Raw genomic sequence first — 17,759 nt, 5'->3', positions numbered from 1 at the left:
AGATCCCTGCAATTACCATGTGAATTGCTCAGCATAGAAATACGTCTTTACTTTCTGCTCTATCTTGGTTTGATAGAATTCGTTCCTTTCTTCGATAGACCATTTTACATGGGATGTTGAATATATAAATATACTTTTCTTTTGTTAATAGATGAATATTCAATCTTGAAAATACTATCCTGTTGTGTCATTTATGTTAACCCTTAACGCGGTGAGGCGACACTGCTTTGTAGTCTTGGTTTCTATCATCCACCATATCAGAGATCTTAATATCACCTCGGCACTCGATAGATGCACAATCAATCCTCTCTATACTTACTCCATGAAGATTTGTCAAGTTGACACGAACTAAGTAGCTTGTGTATTTGTCACTTGTAAGGGATAGTATTACTGACTGCGTCACTAAGGGTCAAGTAATACTGATGCCAGACCAATTGCGGTATAGTTTACGCTCTCCAGTTGATCAACCAATCCCACTTTTCAGGCTTGGTTGCTTGGCCCTTGCAATTTCTGCTTGCCCCTTTTTTTCTCCATCCGATGCTAAGCTAAAGCTATGGGGAAGGCAGCCACGTAGAATATCGGAAGCCGGCAATGCCACAGCAGAGCCTGACTCAACCTTCTAAGCGTCATTCGTAGCCCGTTCGGGGTCAGCCCCTTTTTGCTCTGGCGCCGGCAAATCTTCTCCGTAGCCATTCTTGTGCACCAAGCAACTCATTTAGAGTAGAGGATATAAAACTATATCTTGCTAGGCATTGCTGAAGTTTCTAGAAGGCTACATTAGGAATCGATACAAGAGGAGGCGGAATGCTCCAAGGCCATAATTATGTCATCACGGCGATCACATCACAATTCTCACCATGGCTGTCAACAGTGTAAAAATGCGCGCAAAAAGGTATGAGACATAGGCATCAACTGCATAATCGAGAGTAACCAGCACTAGTGTGACGAGCAGCAACCAGAGTGCGGACGGTGCCAATCCAAAAACCACCGATGCCGATATCGCCATCTGCTCTCTTCATATAACGCATTTCAGGCATGCGTGAGCACCGTGAAGCAAGGGAATCCTGTATTTAGATCTCCTGCTAGGACAAAAGCAAAAACCAAGGCCATCCCCTGCTCTCCGAATGACGCCGAGTTCGGGTCATTATCAAAGCCAAGATTGTTTCCATCACCCTTGATGGATTGTGCTCCTATCCTAGGCGGCCACAATGAGTGTCTTCATCTCACTCATCATTACTTCACAGTGATCTCGCCAAGCGCTACCAGCGCTCAACCTCATCTGGAGAATTTCCACGGATGGGCTTCGGCAGTTCAGCACCATTGGCCCATGTTCGAGTTTGTCCAATATGGTATCTGCGCATTATCATCGCTGCACCTTGCATGTAAGGCAGATGAACCAGAAGCTAGAATGGCGCATCTCGCAAATGGCATGAAGTTTCAGAATGCTGGTATAGCTCATTTTCGTGTTCTTCTCTCATCAGATGGGGATTTGTCCTCTTCCTTGTTGGAAGCCTGCATAACATTCTCAGGCATCCTGTCTTTATGCGCTTTCTCTTCCGCATCAGCTAGCCGGTCTTCGACTCGTTTGACCAATAGAAAGCTTACTACAAATCCAATATTTGACATCATACAGGCCATGTTCTTGATTCGTGGCGTTAGAGCGCTGAATAGGTTACATGAGAGTAAGAAAGAAAGTTCCTTCTCTACCGGGCAGCGGTGCATTGGCCTCTCTAATTTTTTGCGGCAACGATGGGAAGGCAATCATGGCCACCATCATCTAGCCACATTGAGCGGCATTTCTGATGGTGAGGCTTCCCTAGATATGCTCACAGAGTATATCCAGTGCGCTATGTCATTGCCAGGAGTTGCAGCCGACATGCAACAAAAATCATGTCAAGATATTTTGCGGGAGGATCATATCAAGGACATATATTTAACCACAATCATCCAGTTGAAGCCAAGTATTCGCTGTTATGACCTTTGGCCCGGCATTGCTCGCTTCGTGTACAGGTTCGCTTCGATTACACACACCGGTTTCTTAGCTCTACTGGAACAGCAGCACCCAGTAGCGTTGATAATATTGGCCCATTACGCCGTCTGCCTACATGCCCTCAGGCAATATTGGTGGACCGGCAGCCTTGGAAGAGACATTGTTGCTGCTGTAGTGGATGAGTTGGTCACCAGGGAAGACAGTTTGCAGAACGATATGCCTTGGTCTCAGCTGTTGGCGTGGCCAATGCGAGAAGTGGGAGTAGAAATGAAGATGAAGAAGAGTCTTTAATCTTTGATTCTACATGTCTTTGATCTCGTGCGTAAGGACTATAATGCCAGAGACTCCTTCCCAGGCCCCTCAATTTACGCGGGAGTGAACATGGATTTTTTTTTTTTTCCTTGATACTGGCAAGGAAGTTTTTTTCCATTATGAAGGAGTTAATAGAGGAATTAGAATGGCTATATAAGCCAGCTAGGGTAACAGAATATATACAGGTTCCTGAAATGAAAGAAAGGGCTGTTGAAGTCCACAGTGCCCAATTGGCGGCGCGTGCAGGTCAGTATACTTGCGTCTAAAGTAGATTTTGCCAATAAGCACAACGCTCACGGTCAATATTGGCTGGTGTCGCAATCTCAATTCCCGTAGTAGTGAGATTCATTGTCAGAGCGTCAGGTCCATATTGCGGGATTGGGGGTAAATTGTGGCCAACGGGAATACCGGTATCCACGAAACTTGAAATGTACGCTTGAAAAGCGCTAGCAACAGTTTGATTGACAACACTTGTGCTGTTAAATTCATAAGCCAAATCCTGCGCGTGAATGCCTGGGTAGACAGAAAATTCATCTATTACTCAAGTTATTAGTAAAATCAACCATCATTTCTGTGGACGGAAACAAAAATTAGAAATAGAGAAAGGAGCAGATAGGAGACTAACAGGAGTAAGTCGCATTATTATAAGCACGACCCATGTAGTCTACATTGCAGACTATGGAAACATCCGCAACTGTAGTAGAAGCTCGTTCGAATTCGTTCGCATAGCCATAACTTCCATCAAAAACAGGCGGGTAGAGGCTGTTTTCGATGAAAGTCATTTCACTAGCAGTCAAATTGCTAAAGAGGCTCTGCAGTAATTCAGGGTAAGTGCCGTTGAGCATCAGCAGAGGATTCGTAAAAACAAGGCCTTCATCCACATTATGACCAGAATATATGTTGACATTTTGGTGAAATGAACCATTTAAGAATAGCAAACCCGGCTGAGCAGGAACATATGTCCCATCAACAGCGACACTATATGTGCCACCACCATAGGAGGAGTTGAAGGCTTGCATTTGATTTGCCATAATTAATTGCTCCGAAGGAAGAGTGCGGGCCTCATCAAGGGAGCCAACCCCCAGTAGATTCAGAAATTCTTGAAATCTCTGGTTTTGTGTATCAAGATTAGAATTGATTGAGAAGGCTGGCGATTGGGTCACTGCTTGTGTAAATGGAAGCGCATCGCCTTGTCCCCCAAATGCTGTCAGGTGGTGCACGATAGAACCGGCCCCAGCAGACTCTCCCGCAACAGTAACACGATTCTTGTCGCCGCCAAAAAGGTGAATATACTGCTGAACCCAGTCCATTGCCAGGCGCTGATCATAGAGCCCGATATTAGGGAGTCCACCACTGTTTTCGAATAAGGGACCAGCGATCCAACCGAAAGCACCCAAACGATAATTGATGGACACAAATATAAGAGTGTCATTGCTTTGTTGAAGCACCGCCGAGGGCTCTATGAGGACATTGCTGTCGCCCGTTTTGTCGCCCTTCGTATAGCCGCCTCCATGTATCTGTTCAATCCAGGTTTAGAGACGGAGGGGAAAACTGTTTGCTCGTCACATTTTTCGACGCATGTAAATTGAGAACTTACCCACAAGTATACTGGGGCCTTCATGCCGCTACCCATGCCTTCAAAGACTTTTTGGGGAACAAAGACGTCTAGGAATAAGCAGTCTTCAGTTGTTCGGGGATCTAAAGGTGGAACCTTGGCATTTTCCTGTGCTTCTTCTCCAAGGATGGCTGCTTTGGCAAAAGGAACACCATTGGTATAGGCCTTCACAAAAGCGTTTGATCCGTTATTCCAGGCTGCTATTGCTTGCGGGCAGATTACCCCAATGGAACCGTTATTGACATTGCTGCTATGTCCTTCAACAGGCTTCGGGGCTGTAAAGCGCAGTTGCCCTAGGGGGGGTTGGGCATATCGAATATTAGAAAAGTTATAGAATCTTTGTTCTTCCTATATTAAATGAAGTCCGTTAGCATACGTATATGCGTCGTAAAGAAGAGACGTACATTGAATGAAATTGCTTGATGCAGTTCCTATGTTGCCACGTCAGCTCACATTGCATCAATTTGACGTTTCCATTTTCGTTACCACCTACATATCCGAGGTCAACAACGGGAAGATCAGGCGTGGCAGTGTCTCCGAGAACTAGGGCGGCACAAAAGCCTGACAAAATGACAGAATAAAGCATAATTCACTTTCCTACAACAGGCTATCGATCGCTGTAAAGAGGAATGGTTGACAGAAAGCAAGTGTGCGCAGCTGATATGAGCAGAAAGAAGGAATGAAAGAGAAAATGATTGCAAACAACTCTCGCTTTATAACGTATAGATGATACCTCTAGCCATCAAATATTAAATGCCAGGTGATATTTCACAGTAATGATAATGCATATATCGCATTATATTAGGCCTGTCTGCGCTGGTGATTAGGAAGATGACTATGCTCAGCCCCCAGGCCTAGCACCCTTGGCCGTGACACTTAGTCTAACATAGTATCGTTTACGATGCTGACTTACTCCTATTAATGGTCAGAAATCAGGTATAGAGGCAAATTACCCTTTTAGGTAAAGTTTACGCAACGTTTCACCGACACGACTCAGGGACTAGAGTCATGTTGATTTCTTCATGGATAGACGTCTGGAGTTTGACATTTCAAACATAAATTGACTCGTATATTAAAATAATTTCTGTGGGTTTCGGCAGTAAATCGTAGATATAAATATATGTTATAGTGAATCCGGAACCCGCTTCGATTAGTTTACTCCATATCAGGCATTTACATTTTGATTTCATTCTTCGCTCCACCTTCTCCAGTGTGAGTAAAATGGCACATCACCTTGATCCGCGATTCTTAGGTGATCTGTTTAAGTCCTCCAACTCAAGTACAACCTGTGCCCGGCCAGAAACTAACGATGTTGGCGATCTACTACCAATTGGCATCACCGTCCAGGAACTACTGTTCTATATTACTCTAGTTTGTCTCGGCCTAACAACAATCAGCTCCTTTGTGCTAATTTTGCGGCACGCGGCTCACTATACCAAGCCAAAAGAGCAACGACAGCAGATTCGCATAGCCGTGTTGCCCATTATATACGGCATTATTTCACTCTTGTCTATCCGCCTTTATCAAGACTCTATATACCTCAAGCCATTAACTCAGGTGTACGAGGCGTTTTGCGTCACGGCATTGTTTTCATTATTCATTGAATACTTATGTCCCGAAGAGGACCTCAGATTCGCATATTTCCAAAACCTGAGGATTGAAGATAAGAAGGGAAATACGTTGCCAAATGGAGGCATCAGGTGGATCAATGTTGGCTCAACCCGTGTCTCCATCTACCTTGATTGCTGAGCTTATAAGGAGATAGAAAACATGGATAATGGTTTTCCAATTCCCTGTCACAAAGACACTATCTGCCGCTGTAGAAATTGCGACGCAGGCCGAAGGAGTGTATTGCATCAATTCTCTGAGTCCAAAATATGCACACTTATGGGTAGGCTTCTTTTGTCACGTTTCTCCTGTTTTTCCCCTCCTCTTCGAAATTTTCTTATTCGGGGACTAATATTGTTCAAAAGCTTCTCTTGATTGACATCTTCATCATCGGCGGCGCTCTCAGTGCAGTGTTCAAACTATATAGGCGATGCAGAAGCGACTTCAAAAGGACAAATCGTGCTTTTGGAAAACTGATCACCTTCAAGGGGATTGTCCTTCTGCAATTCCTACAACAGGTCAGAGATTTGAGATTCAGCTTCAAACTAAAATGCTAATATATTGTACCAAAAAAGATTTTGTTTGGATTCTTAAATGGGCAGCTATTCCACGCCAACAACACCCTGACATATAACGATATATACTACGGCATTCCAATGATACTTACAGCCCTTGAGGCCCTCATTTTTTCAGTGATATTCCATTGGTCTTATTCGAATAGAGACTACTTGCAACCCTCTACGCGTCCAAAATATCTACTAGACATTTTCAAAGCCATCATCAGCGCAATAAATGTATCTGATATTGTCGCATCAATATGGACAGCCTGTCGGGGAGGGCCATTTGCCTCATATCTCAATTATTCTTCACCTCTTGATAGCTCAAGGTCATCAAGCCAAGTTGAACTGACACCAATGCATCAATATGAGACAATGCACTCCTAATGAGGCACTCGTCGCGTTGGATCAATTTTTATCATGAAGCTCCTCTTCAAGTTGCCTGCTTTTCATTCACGCCACAGCTCGCAGGAAGTCAAATGACTAGAGGTGAGAGAGCATTAAAGAACTTTATAGCAAAAGAATAATAGCGCACATATACAAGAGAGAGGAACTTTAACAGCTTCCGCTATAAGACGTATGCAAATATAGTGACCTGAATCACAAATTTCTTCTGCATCTCTAGGGCGTGAACGAGTATTGAACAACATTCATTGGTTCCAAGCTCGTAGGGTACTTGGCTCAAATTTGCAAGCTACTATCCAACAGCCACTAATAAGTGGATCGGATGCGCTTCCGTAGCTCAGTTGGTTAGAGCTTCGTACTAATACTGGACTTCACCGTCTAGCCTTGGTAATGCGAAGGTCGCAGGTTCAAGCCCTGCCGGGAGCAAATGCCCCAGATGCGTTATCCGATGATTATTTTTTTCTTCCATTTCAACCTTTCCTTTTTACTACGAACAACTTCCACTTAGACTTGTTGACTTGGCGAAAGGGATATCAATATTTTTGTTAGTCGATGAATAAGATTGAAGTCAGATTACATTCTGAAAGGTACAACAGCTTGGGGAAATGAACGCGTGCCAACGTCGATGATTCAAACGCGATTCAAAATTCGCCTCACAATAAAGATGATCATTCATAATGCATCTGTATGGGCTCGAAATAAAAATCGCATACGGGTAACACAACCTGGTTTTTGAGCTGGTTGAGTGACCATCTCAAGTGATCAGCCCAGTGTCACCATTGTCGTACAATCACTGCTTTGTTTGATGATGGCCTGCTACCAACTACGATGTGATCCAGAAATGAGTAAAAGAAGAGTTGACAATGATATTTTCTCTATTTATACACTATGTTTTGTAATTCTTCTCAAAAAATTTCCCCTGGTCTTCGTATCAACCGCCTGCCGCATGCTGTGTTACTTGACAATCTCAACATTTTCAACAGCTGAACTGCTGCTGATGGTGAAGCACAGAGCAAGTACTATGGCGGTGAATGGATGTCAAGCATATATACCTCTGAATAGAAACTAACCCCTTGAGCCTATAAACTCTTGAATGAGCCGCGGTCTTTGCAATCAGGAATCCTTTATGAGAAGTTGAAGTGAACTTGCAAATTTTCATTGAAGAAAAAAAGAGTCCAGTGCTACGCGCAAAAATGGCCAGTGGATCAAATTCAATCAGTTCAGAGACCTTGGGTAAAGAATCAGAGATTTTCGACAGGCTGTTCGAGCTCGACAGGGAAGATGTTGGCTGGATCAAAAGGCACATTGGCGACCATATAGCAGCCTGCAAAGCCTATCTCAGCGAAAGGCCGCCTCGGTGGCGGGAAGCTCTGCGCGAAGCTGAAGAGGCCTCCATCATCGCATTTGCCGAGGGCATGGGCAACATCGAGTCCAAGATCAACTTCTACATAGCCCACTGCTACAGGGGCATGGGTATGTGGCAACAAGCCCACAAGTTTTACATGGCGAGCACTGTCGATAGTCAGGATATATATTGGCTGCAGGGGCTGCAGGCGTTCAGCAGGCAGAAGCTGGAGGGACAGCGGAATCCCGAGCTCAGGCGGGTAAGAGGCTCTGGCGATTTGCACACGGCTTATAGTGACAGTACGAAGCTAAGGTAGTCAAGGACGTGGTCTATCCATGATGGCCAGAGTGCGAGGTGATATATATGTGAGTAAGATGAGATGCCTTCCACATTGGCAAGAAAATGTCTCCTGATTTTACCACTCGCACGACATCACAGGCCACATACTTCGAGTACAAAGGGAGATTTAGTTCGATGCAGCTTTACAAAAGCGGCTGCTCAAAGAAAATTCCCACGTGGTTAGGCAGGGTAGTCAGTCCAATGCGAGTATAAATGCAATTAATTGACGAGACCAAATATGAATGGTTGAAGTGAGATATGCGAAAAAGCATACTTGATGTAAAGCGAAGAGCAATATTGAAATAGCGATCTTCCAAATGCATCATGTAGCATGCAACAAGACTGATCTGGAACATGACGGTCATTCATGTTGGAATTGTATTTATCCTGGTGAGATACAAAGGTCATTTCACAGTACCTGATGAGATACCCTGGAGCTTACTGAATTATATGAGAGCCACTTTGGTAGGAAGCCTACGACTCCAGGGCTTAGCTTATGGCAATCATGATCTTCATCTATGCAAACAGAGTTCTGTGGGCGACAGCTGCGTAGGGCTCGACATAACATTAACGCACAGAAATTTCGAGTGCTTCACAGAGAAGTCAGTTTGCTTTGGGGCTGGCTCAAAGAGGGAGCAATGACGTTAACAAAGCTCTCTCCTCTGGAATTCCACCACGTCATAATACGCCTCGTCGTGATAAACTCCAAAGAGAACACAGGAAGTACATGCGCTTTGAGCGTAGATGCAAAAATGAATTGCGACGTTGCTGATTTTTTGTCTTTCAGGACTAATACAAAGCATCAAGAGACGTTGCACCAAATCGCCAAAAAAATATAAAAAATTGGGAGCTAAAAAAAGTTTAAGCCCCCTGCCAGACTCGAACTGGCAATCTCAAGATACGCTCTAGCAGACGCCAACCTTTTTGCAGATTAGCGCTAATAGAAGTCTTGCGCCTTAACCATTAGGCCAAGGGGGCTTGTGGTGCCAGACGAGCAAATATTCTATTATGAACCGGGTGCAAATTACAAGCGATTAGAATGCGTGTCTAGGGCTAGGACTTCTGCTAGTGCTCCTCTAGGTACTAGATCAACCATGATGGAAAACATACGGGATCCGATAACAAGAATTGCAACATCAACATGAGCTGCATTATCAGATCAGGCAGCGTAGTATCAACCGTATCAACCGCATATCAACCACAGTAACGTTGAAAATCCTGAAATCATGGGCTATCTTCAATAGGTAGGTCACCACTACCTAGCGCCTACCTAAAACTTGGGTGGATAAAAAGTCCATGCATGTACTCCATAAGGTTAGCACGCTACATGCCTGGTCGTATTACTCCGTAGCGTACAAGTAGGTAGTGAGAAGGAAAGCGTCCATGGCAGGAGCGAGAGAGAATCGAACCATTTGCTCTTGCATCTCTGACTCAAGATTCCAGCAGAGGAAACGGCCTTACTTGTATTATCCAAGCCCGGAGCACATTTTGCCGATACCGGCTCAGTCAGCAATTGTCCGCCTTTGCCCGCCTTCATCTGACGGGTAAACAAAACAAGCCTGCCTTATGCAACCTCCCCCCCTTCTCGACGCTCCTCACGCTCATCACGCTCATCATAGCCCTGCCTCGAACTTCCTGCGGCCCACATTTCGTCGACAGGGCCGAATCCAATGTAACCCGCAGGTTGTGGGCGGCCGTCTGATTGGCGAGGCACGCCTGTCAAAACGCTCGTTGAGCTTGGCTCCTTGATGCTCTGGGTCCTAGGTTCGGGCATTCACGTATTCTCATGCTCGTGTTTATCATGTGGCAGACGACATCATCGAGCAGCGCGCTTCGTCTGCGCTGCAGCCTAGGGGTAGCAGCTGTTGGGGTTGCCTGCTTCGCGGGAGCTCGCCCGTGCTTTGCCAGCCCTCTGGTGCCCGCATGGGGCATGGAGATTTTGCACACGGGTCCGGGTGTCCGTTTCCCTTCCAAGACTGTATCTTCGCTTGTGTGAGCATGGCTATGGCTCCTATCCTCCACTGCCCTATCGAGAGATTGGCAGGGCAGACAGAATAATTGTCCCGACTAACAACGGTCGTGCCGGTCAGACGAAATCTAGATTCCGCATTGCTTGGTACCGCCATCTATGTACTATATATGGGTGCCATGGCTAGCCCTGTTCCTGTCAGATCTGCATCTGTTGCCGACGGGCCACTTGCTTGTTTCTCTCGACGCCACAGCCAATCCTGCCGGCCTTCCCTGTACGCTCTACAGCCGGGTCCACACGGTCAGCGCCAAGCGGCATTGTGACCGGCGACAATGAGTTTCAGTTCCTCCGACGAACCATCACTCATCCTATCTCGACTATCGGTGCCCAAGGCATTTGAAATAGAACGGCAGATGTCCTTTACTTGTCCTTTACTTGTTTGAGTCATGAATCACTGGACCGGGTGCCTACCCAGACACGGAGTCCGTGGTCCGTGGTCCGTGGTCCATGGTCCACAGGCCACGGCACTTGGATAGCCGTATCTTAAGCAAGCAATCCCGCTTTAGCACGCAATCTGGCAATGCCGAGGCCGACCCGTACAAGAACATATGAGCACAAGCCAGGACCCCAGCTACGACAAGTTCGTAGATGTTATCGGCGTTTTTGTTTCAGCCGACGCCTTCAAGGTATTAATGCCGGTGTGGACTGATGGCGGCGCAAACTCCTTCCGCAGGGTGTATCATTAATCATCACCACGGTCAACAACGGTGGACAGGGCGGATTCGACGGCAGATTCTACGGCAGAGCCGCCATGGAAGGCGGCCACCTGCTTCTGCCGCTGCTGACGACTCTCTCAACAAGTAGGGAGTATGGATGTGGTAGCACACAAGCAACGTGCCGGCCCGTGGCTAAATTCACATCAACACCCGGCAGTTTCATCCTGGCGAGACAAAATGATCAAGCGCTAACCAGTCCGAATGCACATCAACGCAAATCTCTGCTAGAACTGCGACAATTCTTTGTGGCATTCTGAGATACAGGTGTCAAGGCAATATCCTGCCTCCATAAGGTTGCGTGCTAGCAAAATATGCTACTTGCCTGCCTCTTTAGGATAGAGCTACGGGCAAAATTCATGCGACGTCTAAAACTTTTTTTTCCTGTTTACCTTGAGCCGAACCTTGACATAACCCTCGCTAGAGGAAGAACAAGGTAATTGCCCTTACTCAAAGGGGATCAAGGCCGCGGTGTCTTGTCTCAACATGTTCCCCGTTACCTTGTCTGAACGAATACCTAGTGTGTACTCTGTCCCCGTGAACGGCCCTATTCTGGCGATCTCGTAGTCGGCCCGTCCCCGGGGACGCAATCACGAACTCAACAGACAGAACTTGGTTAGCTGAATCTCTCCCCCGCATTCTTTTTCTTGTGGGATATCCAAGATGCATGGCTGCTTGGCTCTGTCTGTCGACGAGATCCTTTCTGGAGAGCGTGTATTTCTTCACTTATGGTATTATTAGAAGGTGTAAGCAAGGGGTTTCGTGGTGTAACATGTCAAGTCTTGGGCTGCCGTCTTACAAAATCATTGGTGATACACCATATTACGCTGCAGGCTCCTGCCCGTTCCCGCAATGTTACCATTGCATTATCATATCCCAAAGATCTCGCTGCATAAGTACCCAACAGAGACATCCATGTGGCTTCAAAGGGCATTAGGACAGGGAGGAAGAGAAATTAAACTCAACTGAGAAGATTGGCACAACCGTTGCATCGTCGATGGCCAGCCAAGAAAGGCTAGCGACGAGGGGGGAGGGATTTTCCCATGTCGATATTTTCATGCCATCATACTCTCTTCGGAGTGGAGGTGTGCTGCAGTATCAGATGGATGTCTTTTGAGTCTACCAGGCTCTGGACCGAACTGTTGAGACCCCCCAAAGAGTGAAAGATTAGCACATTGCACCCCTGCACAGACACCGTGGGCTCTTTACACGCGGTTGACATGGATTCGAATCGTCCGTTGCTCATGTATGATGTATCAAGGGCCGAATCTGGAACCTGGAGTCTAGGAAATGGTGGTTGCAAAGGGAAGCTGCGAGGAAAAGCTGTGGGAGGATGGTGCTTGGCAAAGAAACATAAAGACAGACGCCCTGATGCTCTGGATGATCTCTCGTCTCATGGCCAAAACATTTGTGCATTCCACTCGTTTGGTGTCGTAAAGCATATGCCTGCATAATATCTCCGATTCGACAGAAAACCCCTGGTGTTGAGGTTTGAGGTCTTGGTTCAGTCTGAAGCCTCGACGATCTGCTTCGGCTCGAGGCCTCCCTCTTGCTCCAGTCTTTATCAGCAAGATATAATCTGGACTGATAACAAACTCCTTGAGACACCACGTAAGCTCATTCTCATACAAAGGTATTCACTTACAGATGGGTTATTCGCCCGTCCCGTCGGGGCCGGGGTAACACATGTCTGACAGGCATTATCAAGCAGGAACCACCGTAAACAGAGCATCGAGACGGCCCTCACCTTCCCCTTTGAAACGTCGATATCAGGTCGAAAATTCGCAATCTCTACCTGGCATTGCCTGAACAGGTGCTGCTGATTTCGCCTCTCTCGCAAGGGCATCGATATCAGGGCAAATAGTCTGCCTGGGTTGCTGCACGGGTTGGTCCAGAGCCAATCTCGGCATCCACTCCGAAGGTAAATATAGCATCCTCGACGGGCACCTCTGTACTTGCATGTAATCATCAACGGACATTGCATGGAAGCAGGGTTGGTATCTTGTGTCCTTTTATGATAGCTGACAGATAGATAGTTATTGCAAAAGGACATATACCCCCTCTTGGAGCACGACATACTTGTACCCACCTACTCACTACTCTCCTTCACAGCAAGCTTCAGCATTAGCTTGTCACATATCATCTTCTTTTCTTCTTCTTCTTCTTCTTCCCTATCTTACTGTTACCCATAATCACTGCTGGCTCCAGGGGTTTAAGAGTCAAGACACAAGACTTCCTTTGGGCAACAGCTGCTTGCTTTGACGTGGACGTTATCCTGTACCGAAACAGTTCATATCACAGTCGCCCAACATGGCTGGCAGCAGCGCCGCATTCGCACACCGTGAGGAGCTTAACCACCGGCAGATGTACGCATTTATCGGTGCGATAGTAGGACTCGCGGCGATCTTCATCTTCTTCCATCTTGGACGGCGTATTGCGCAGAAGTCGAACGTTGGGGAAAAGGGAGTCTCAGCTTTGGCTTCTTTGTCTCGGTAAGTCTGAACACTATAGCTGGATGTCTTAATTCATCATCGCTTCCAACCTGTGACAACACTTGTTAGCAATGAAAGAACAAGTTGGCACACCGCTTTGTAATAATGAAACTAAGACAAGGGGGAAAATAGGAAACCACGAAATGTCCTTATCCGAACAGCACCCGGTCTGCCTTCACGAGGACATGCCATCCTCGTCTTCTTGTACATTGCCATCAACATCATTGTTACCTTTACAGACATGGATAACTCTGTCTTCACGCTGAACTCCAACTTGGCCGCACGAGCAGCATGGTAAGTAATATCTCCGACGCGAGCCGGCTTTTTTTCTTGGTTCCAATAGGCTGATTATAGAATAGGATGGCAGTCGCAAATCTCGTTGTTCTCATTTTCTTGGCTTTGAAGAACACTCCTTTGGCGTTCCTCACAGCTTGGTCGTATGAGCGCCTCAATATCCTACATCAAATCGCCGGCTCCATGTGCATCATCTTTGTCATCATTCACGCCTCCTGCTACTCCTCCTACTTTGGGTTTGCAGGAAGGATCTCGATCCTCCGGGAAGAGAGCGTTATCTATGGCGAGATTGCCGGCTTGTCCTTCTTCATCGTCGGTTTCGCGGGAGTGGTCATCCGTCGGTGGTGGTACGAGCTCTTCTACTATATTCACATCAGCTTCTGGATCCTTGCCATCGTCATGGTAGGCCTCCACCAGCCCAGCTTTGGCGAAAAGATTGTCTACGTTGTGATTGTCACCGCTGGCATCTGGGTGCTTGACCGCCTGGTCCGTGTGACACGTCTCCTGATATACAGCACTAACAACTCTGCTGTTCTTACGCCCCTGCCAAACGGTGGCACTCGAGTGACCCTTAAGAAGGCTCCTTTGGGCGCTGTGTCTGGGCAACATTGCTTTCTTTGGATTCCCTCGATACGGACGTGTGAGACACACCCGTTTACAATTGCATCCATGGATCCTCTGGAGTTTGTTGTGTCTTCCCATGACGGCTTCACGCGGGACCTGCATCGATATGCCGTGAAGTATCCTGGTGCAACGGTCAAAGCCTCGGTTGAGGGTTCCTATGGTACATTGCCTGATGCTTCCGAATATGAAAGAGTCGTTCTGGTCGCGGGTGGAAGCGGTTCGACCTTTACGTTCGGAATGGCGCTCAACATGCTCAAGGACGTGTCTAGCTCGCAGCTGGATAAGAAGATCACCTTCATCTGGATGGTCAAGTATGAGAGTAAGTCAATCGCAGCCTTATGAAGATGATGCCGCGAGCTAACAAAAATGTCAACAGGTCATCTTAATTGGTTTGCCTCTCACCTCGACACTCTCGCAAAGGACTCCCGTGTAGATCTCCAGCTTTACATCACACGATCGTCGGAAACTCAAGTAGATGAAGAGAAACGCCCAGAATCGATGCCCATTACACCGTCCTCTGATACTGATCTTGAGAAGGCAGTTGGCAATGTGACAGCTCAGCCTCTAGAATCCTCTTCTGGAGAGTCCGTTGCAGAGGAAACAGATTCCACGCCAAACAGCAGCGCCGTTGAAGTGCAGCCACACGCCTACAACAGCTCCATCAAGCGCGGCAAACCAGACGTTTCTGCTTTGATCCAGACCATAATAGGCGAGACGCCGGTAGAGAAGCGCGTGCTGGTGTTGGGATGCGGGCCTGACGGGCTCATGACACAAGTTCGCAATACCACGGCGGCATGCATCCGGTCTGACGGACCGGGAGTAGAACTGCACTGCGAGCAATTTGGTTGGTAATGAGTCCATGGGTACATCGAAACCTTTTCATTTCCGCTGCATCATCGTTCTTGGGTTTGAGAAAAAAAAGTTTTTTTCTGATTGCATTTGTTCCGTCGCATTTACCAGCATTTTCGGTTTCATATTGCTCATAGCTTCCTGGAGTTGGGTCATATGTTGTTGCATTTGAGGAAGAGATAGGGATACCACTGATGTCTTTTTTCGATATATCGTCTCGTTGGAGGAAATGGATCATGCTTTATGCATATTGTATATAGTTTTTCTCTTTTCGTACGTAGGCGAAACATGTATATATCGCCATGAACATCTTGTGCCTTTTTACATAATGTCTTTTCTGAAGTAGTGGTGAAGTAGTTGATGAAGTAGTAGGTGAAACAACGTTGGCCGCGTGAATCGTGCGCTTTTGTCTTTGCTGAGTTGCCGCACCTGTCAGCACTCTATCAAGACGTCCCAGCGGTTCGTCGATAGCAGGCCATTTGATGCTATTCCAGAATCAACCCGGGCTGAGCAGGATTTTCACATAAATAATAAAGCATGCAGAGGTCAACCAAAAATAATAATAATAATAATAATAATAATAATAATAGCCTTTTCGAAGAAAAAGCAAGTACACCCAGTAAACACCAACTAAGAAACAAAACCAGCAAACAAAAACTTGGGGGCAGATTTGCCCAAGTATATATGGCCGGATATATGGAAACCAATATTAAGCGGATTTCCGATCCCTCCCACTTCCCACATCACGGAAAAGCAAGCAAGGGGGGGGAAGTCTTTGCTAAGCGGAACTTGGGGAAGCAAATAGCACAAGGGGATTATAAATGCTTACAACATTTGGCCCCCCCTCCTCTCCGCCAGTGGGCTCATTTCGACAAAAAAAAGTCGCGTGTGGAAACGGACGCCAAGTGGGAAGGTGAGGTGTGTGTCTTGCATTTCCAGAACCTGGCAAATGTGGGTAATTTATGCGAATCTGGGGTTGCCAAGTTGTAAGTAAGGGGGTTACTGGCAGTACGCTAATTTCAGCTGTCATATTTTTATTATAATTTTTTACCGGCGACTTTATTTTGTCCCCAAGGACTACAAGTATGTACATACTTTGACTCCTTTCCTGGTCGACCTCGGCTTCGCTTAAGCGGGACGGACCGTTGTTTGATCCTGAATGTGGGGTAATATCTACCTGTATACATGTATGCTATCTCTGTATCTTATCTGATTCCCCACCAGCTTTATCAGTATCAATATCACCACCACTGTAACACAGCCATTCGAGCCTTTAACCACGACACAAATAATATCAAGCCCAGTAATCCCATATTTATACACACATATACACTCGCACATACAGAATTATATATATATATATATATATCCATATAAACAAAAAATGTCCCCCAAACTCTCCTTCCACCCGCCCCTCCTCAACACCGCCTCCCCCTGGGCAACCTCCCACGCCCATCTCGCCGCCCTCCTCCGCTGCCCCTCCGTCGGCGCCGTCACCACCCGCACGAGCCTCATCGCCGGCTTCCCGCACAATTCGGACAGCCACCGCTATGCCCTGTTCGATCCCGCCACCGGGGCTGCATCTCCCAGCATCGGAACGGCCACCTTTTCTGGCCCGCCGGAGGACTCCAACGATAACGAGGCTGGTCGTGATGATCTGAACACTGATAAGCTTCCGCTTGCATCGCTCAACACGCTCGGCTACAGCCCTCTCCCGCTATCGGAGTACCTCTCCATCATCTCATCCCTCGCATCTTCATTTTCACCTTCAGCCACCCCGCCTAAAACATTCATCATCAGCGTCACAGGCTCCCCATCCGAGATCCTCGCCTGCCACACCCTCATATCCTCTCATTCTTCCTCACTCCCCTTCCCCCTAGCCATGGAAATCAACCTCTCCTGCCCCAACATCCCCAATCTCCCGCCACCAGCATACTCCCCCTCCTCGCTATCCTCCTACCTCGACGTCTTGCCCTCCGAATCCGCCATCCCTATCGGCATCAAGATCCCGCCCTACACTCACGCCGGCCAATTCGATGACCTCGTGTCCTCCCTTATCGGCTCCGAATCAAATCATCAGCCGGCCTCCAAGCTCAGCTTCCTCACTGCTACGAACACTCTCGGCTCATGCCTCCTCCTCGACCCAGCGTCTTCTTCAGACGATGCACTTCTCCCAGGAGGAGGCATTGGAGGTATGGCTGGACCGCCTCTGCATCCTCTCGCCCTGGGCAACGTGGCGACGCTGCGGCGCAAGTTTGATGCCGATCCACGGCTGGCGCGTCTGGACATCATCGGAGTGGGCGGAGTCTATGATGGTGAAGGGTATAGGAGAATGCGCCGTGTGGGAGCCATGGCAGTGGGAATCGCAACGGCCTTGGGGAGACAGGGAGTTGGCGTCTTTACATCCATTGAGAGCGACATTAACTCTGCCTGGTAGGGCGCAGTGTTGTTGTTGTTACAGTTAGATAATCCCTATGTCGAGAGCGAAAGCTAGAGTATGCACGCAATCACATAAACAGGTTCATTTTCATGTAGATGGTTATGTGTACAATGTAAACACTATCTACACCATCTTCATCTATACCCA

General features: G+C 47.2%; 6 protein-coding genes across 6 annotated transcripts; 5 read left to right on the top strand and 1 right to left on the bottom strand.

Annotated features, from left to right (window-relative positions):
* Positions 1-857: 857 nt before the first annotated feature.
* Positions 858-1,659, top strand: TRIVIDRAFT_197930 (uncharacterized protein; the record flags this gene model as incomplete). Its single annotated transcript, XM_014105280.1, has 4 exons — positions 858-892; positions 935-1,039; positions 1,087-1,382; positions 1,634-1,659. 4 exons carry the CDS (start codon positions 858-860, stop codon positions 1,657-1,659), a joined length of 462 nt encoding a protein of 153 aa, XP_013960755.1.
* A 905-nt stretch (positions 1,660-2,564) lies between these two features.
* On the bottom strand, positions 2,565-4,503 carry TRIVIDRAFT_52507 (uncharacterized protein; the record flags this gene model as incomplete). Its single annotated transcript, XM_014105279.1, has 5 exons — positions 2,565-2,836; positions 2,928-3,819; positions 3,900-4,265; positions 4,322-4,348; positions 4,411-4,503. The coding sequence occupies 5 exons, from the start codon at positions 4,501-4,503 to the stop codon at positions 2,565-2,567; spliced, it is 1,650 nt and encodes a 549-aa protein (XP_013960754.1).
* A 749-nt stretch (positions 4,504-5,252) lies between these two features.
* TRIVIDRAFT_128558 (uncharacterized protein) lies at positions 5,253-6,256 on the top strand (the record flags this gene model as incomplete). Its single annotated transcript, XM_014105278.1, has 4 exons — positions 5,253-5,642; positions 5,683-5,808; positions 5,891-6,043; positions 6,101-6,256. Coding segments are annotated over 4 exons (825 nt in total), but the record flags the coding sequence as incomplete, so codon positions are not given.
* Positions 6,257-7,680: 1,424 nt separating this feature from the next.
* On the top strand, positions 7,681-8,384 carry TRIVIDRAFT_70531 (uncharacterized protein; the record flags this gene model as incomplete). The annotated part of the gene is made up of 2 exons (XM_014105277.1): positions 7,681-8,091; positions 8,232-8,384. The coding sequence occupies 2 exons, from the start codon at positions 7,681-7,683 to the stop codon at positions 8,382-8,384; spliced, it is 564 nt and encodes a 187-aa protein (XP_013960752.1).
* Positions 8,385-13,223: 4,839 nt separating this feature from the next.
* Positions 13,224-15,175, top strand: TRIVIDRAFT_59784 (uncharacterized protein; the record flags this gene model as incomplete). Its single annotated transcript, XM_014105276.1, has 4 exons — positions 13,224-13,405; positions 13,538-13,699; positions 13,765-14,642; positions 14,700-15,175. 4 exons carry the CDS (start codon positions 13,224-13,226, stop codon positions 15,173-15,175), a joined length of 1,698 nt encoding a protein of 565 aa, XP_013960751.1.
* Positions 15,176-16,547: 1,372 nt separating this feature from the next.
* TRIVIDRAFT_25017 (uncharacterized protein) lies at positions 16,548-17,609 on the top strand (the record flags this gene model as incomplete). The annotated part of the gene is made up of 1 exon (XM_014104654.2): positions 16,548-17,609. A coding segment is annotated over one exon (1,062 nt), but the record flags the coding sequence as incomplete, so codon positions are not given.
* Positions 17,610-17,759: the final 150 nt, after the last annotated feature.

Source organism: Trichoderma virens, assembly GCF_000170995.1.
Source record: "Trichoderma virens Gv29-8 chromosome Unknown TRIVIscaffold_2, whole genome shotgun sequence".
Taxonomy (NCBI): domain Eukaryota; kingdom Fungi; phylum Ascomycota; class Sordariomycetes; order Hypocreales; family Hypocreaceae; genus Trichoderma; species Trichoderma virens.
This window is presented reverse-complemented; position numbering and strand designations above follow the sequence as displayed.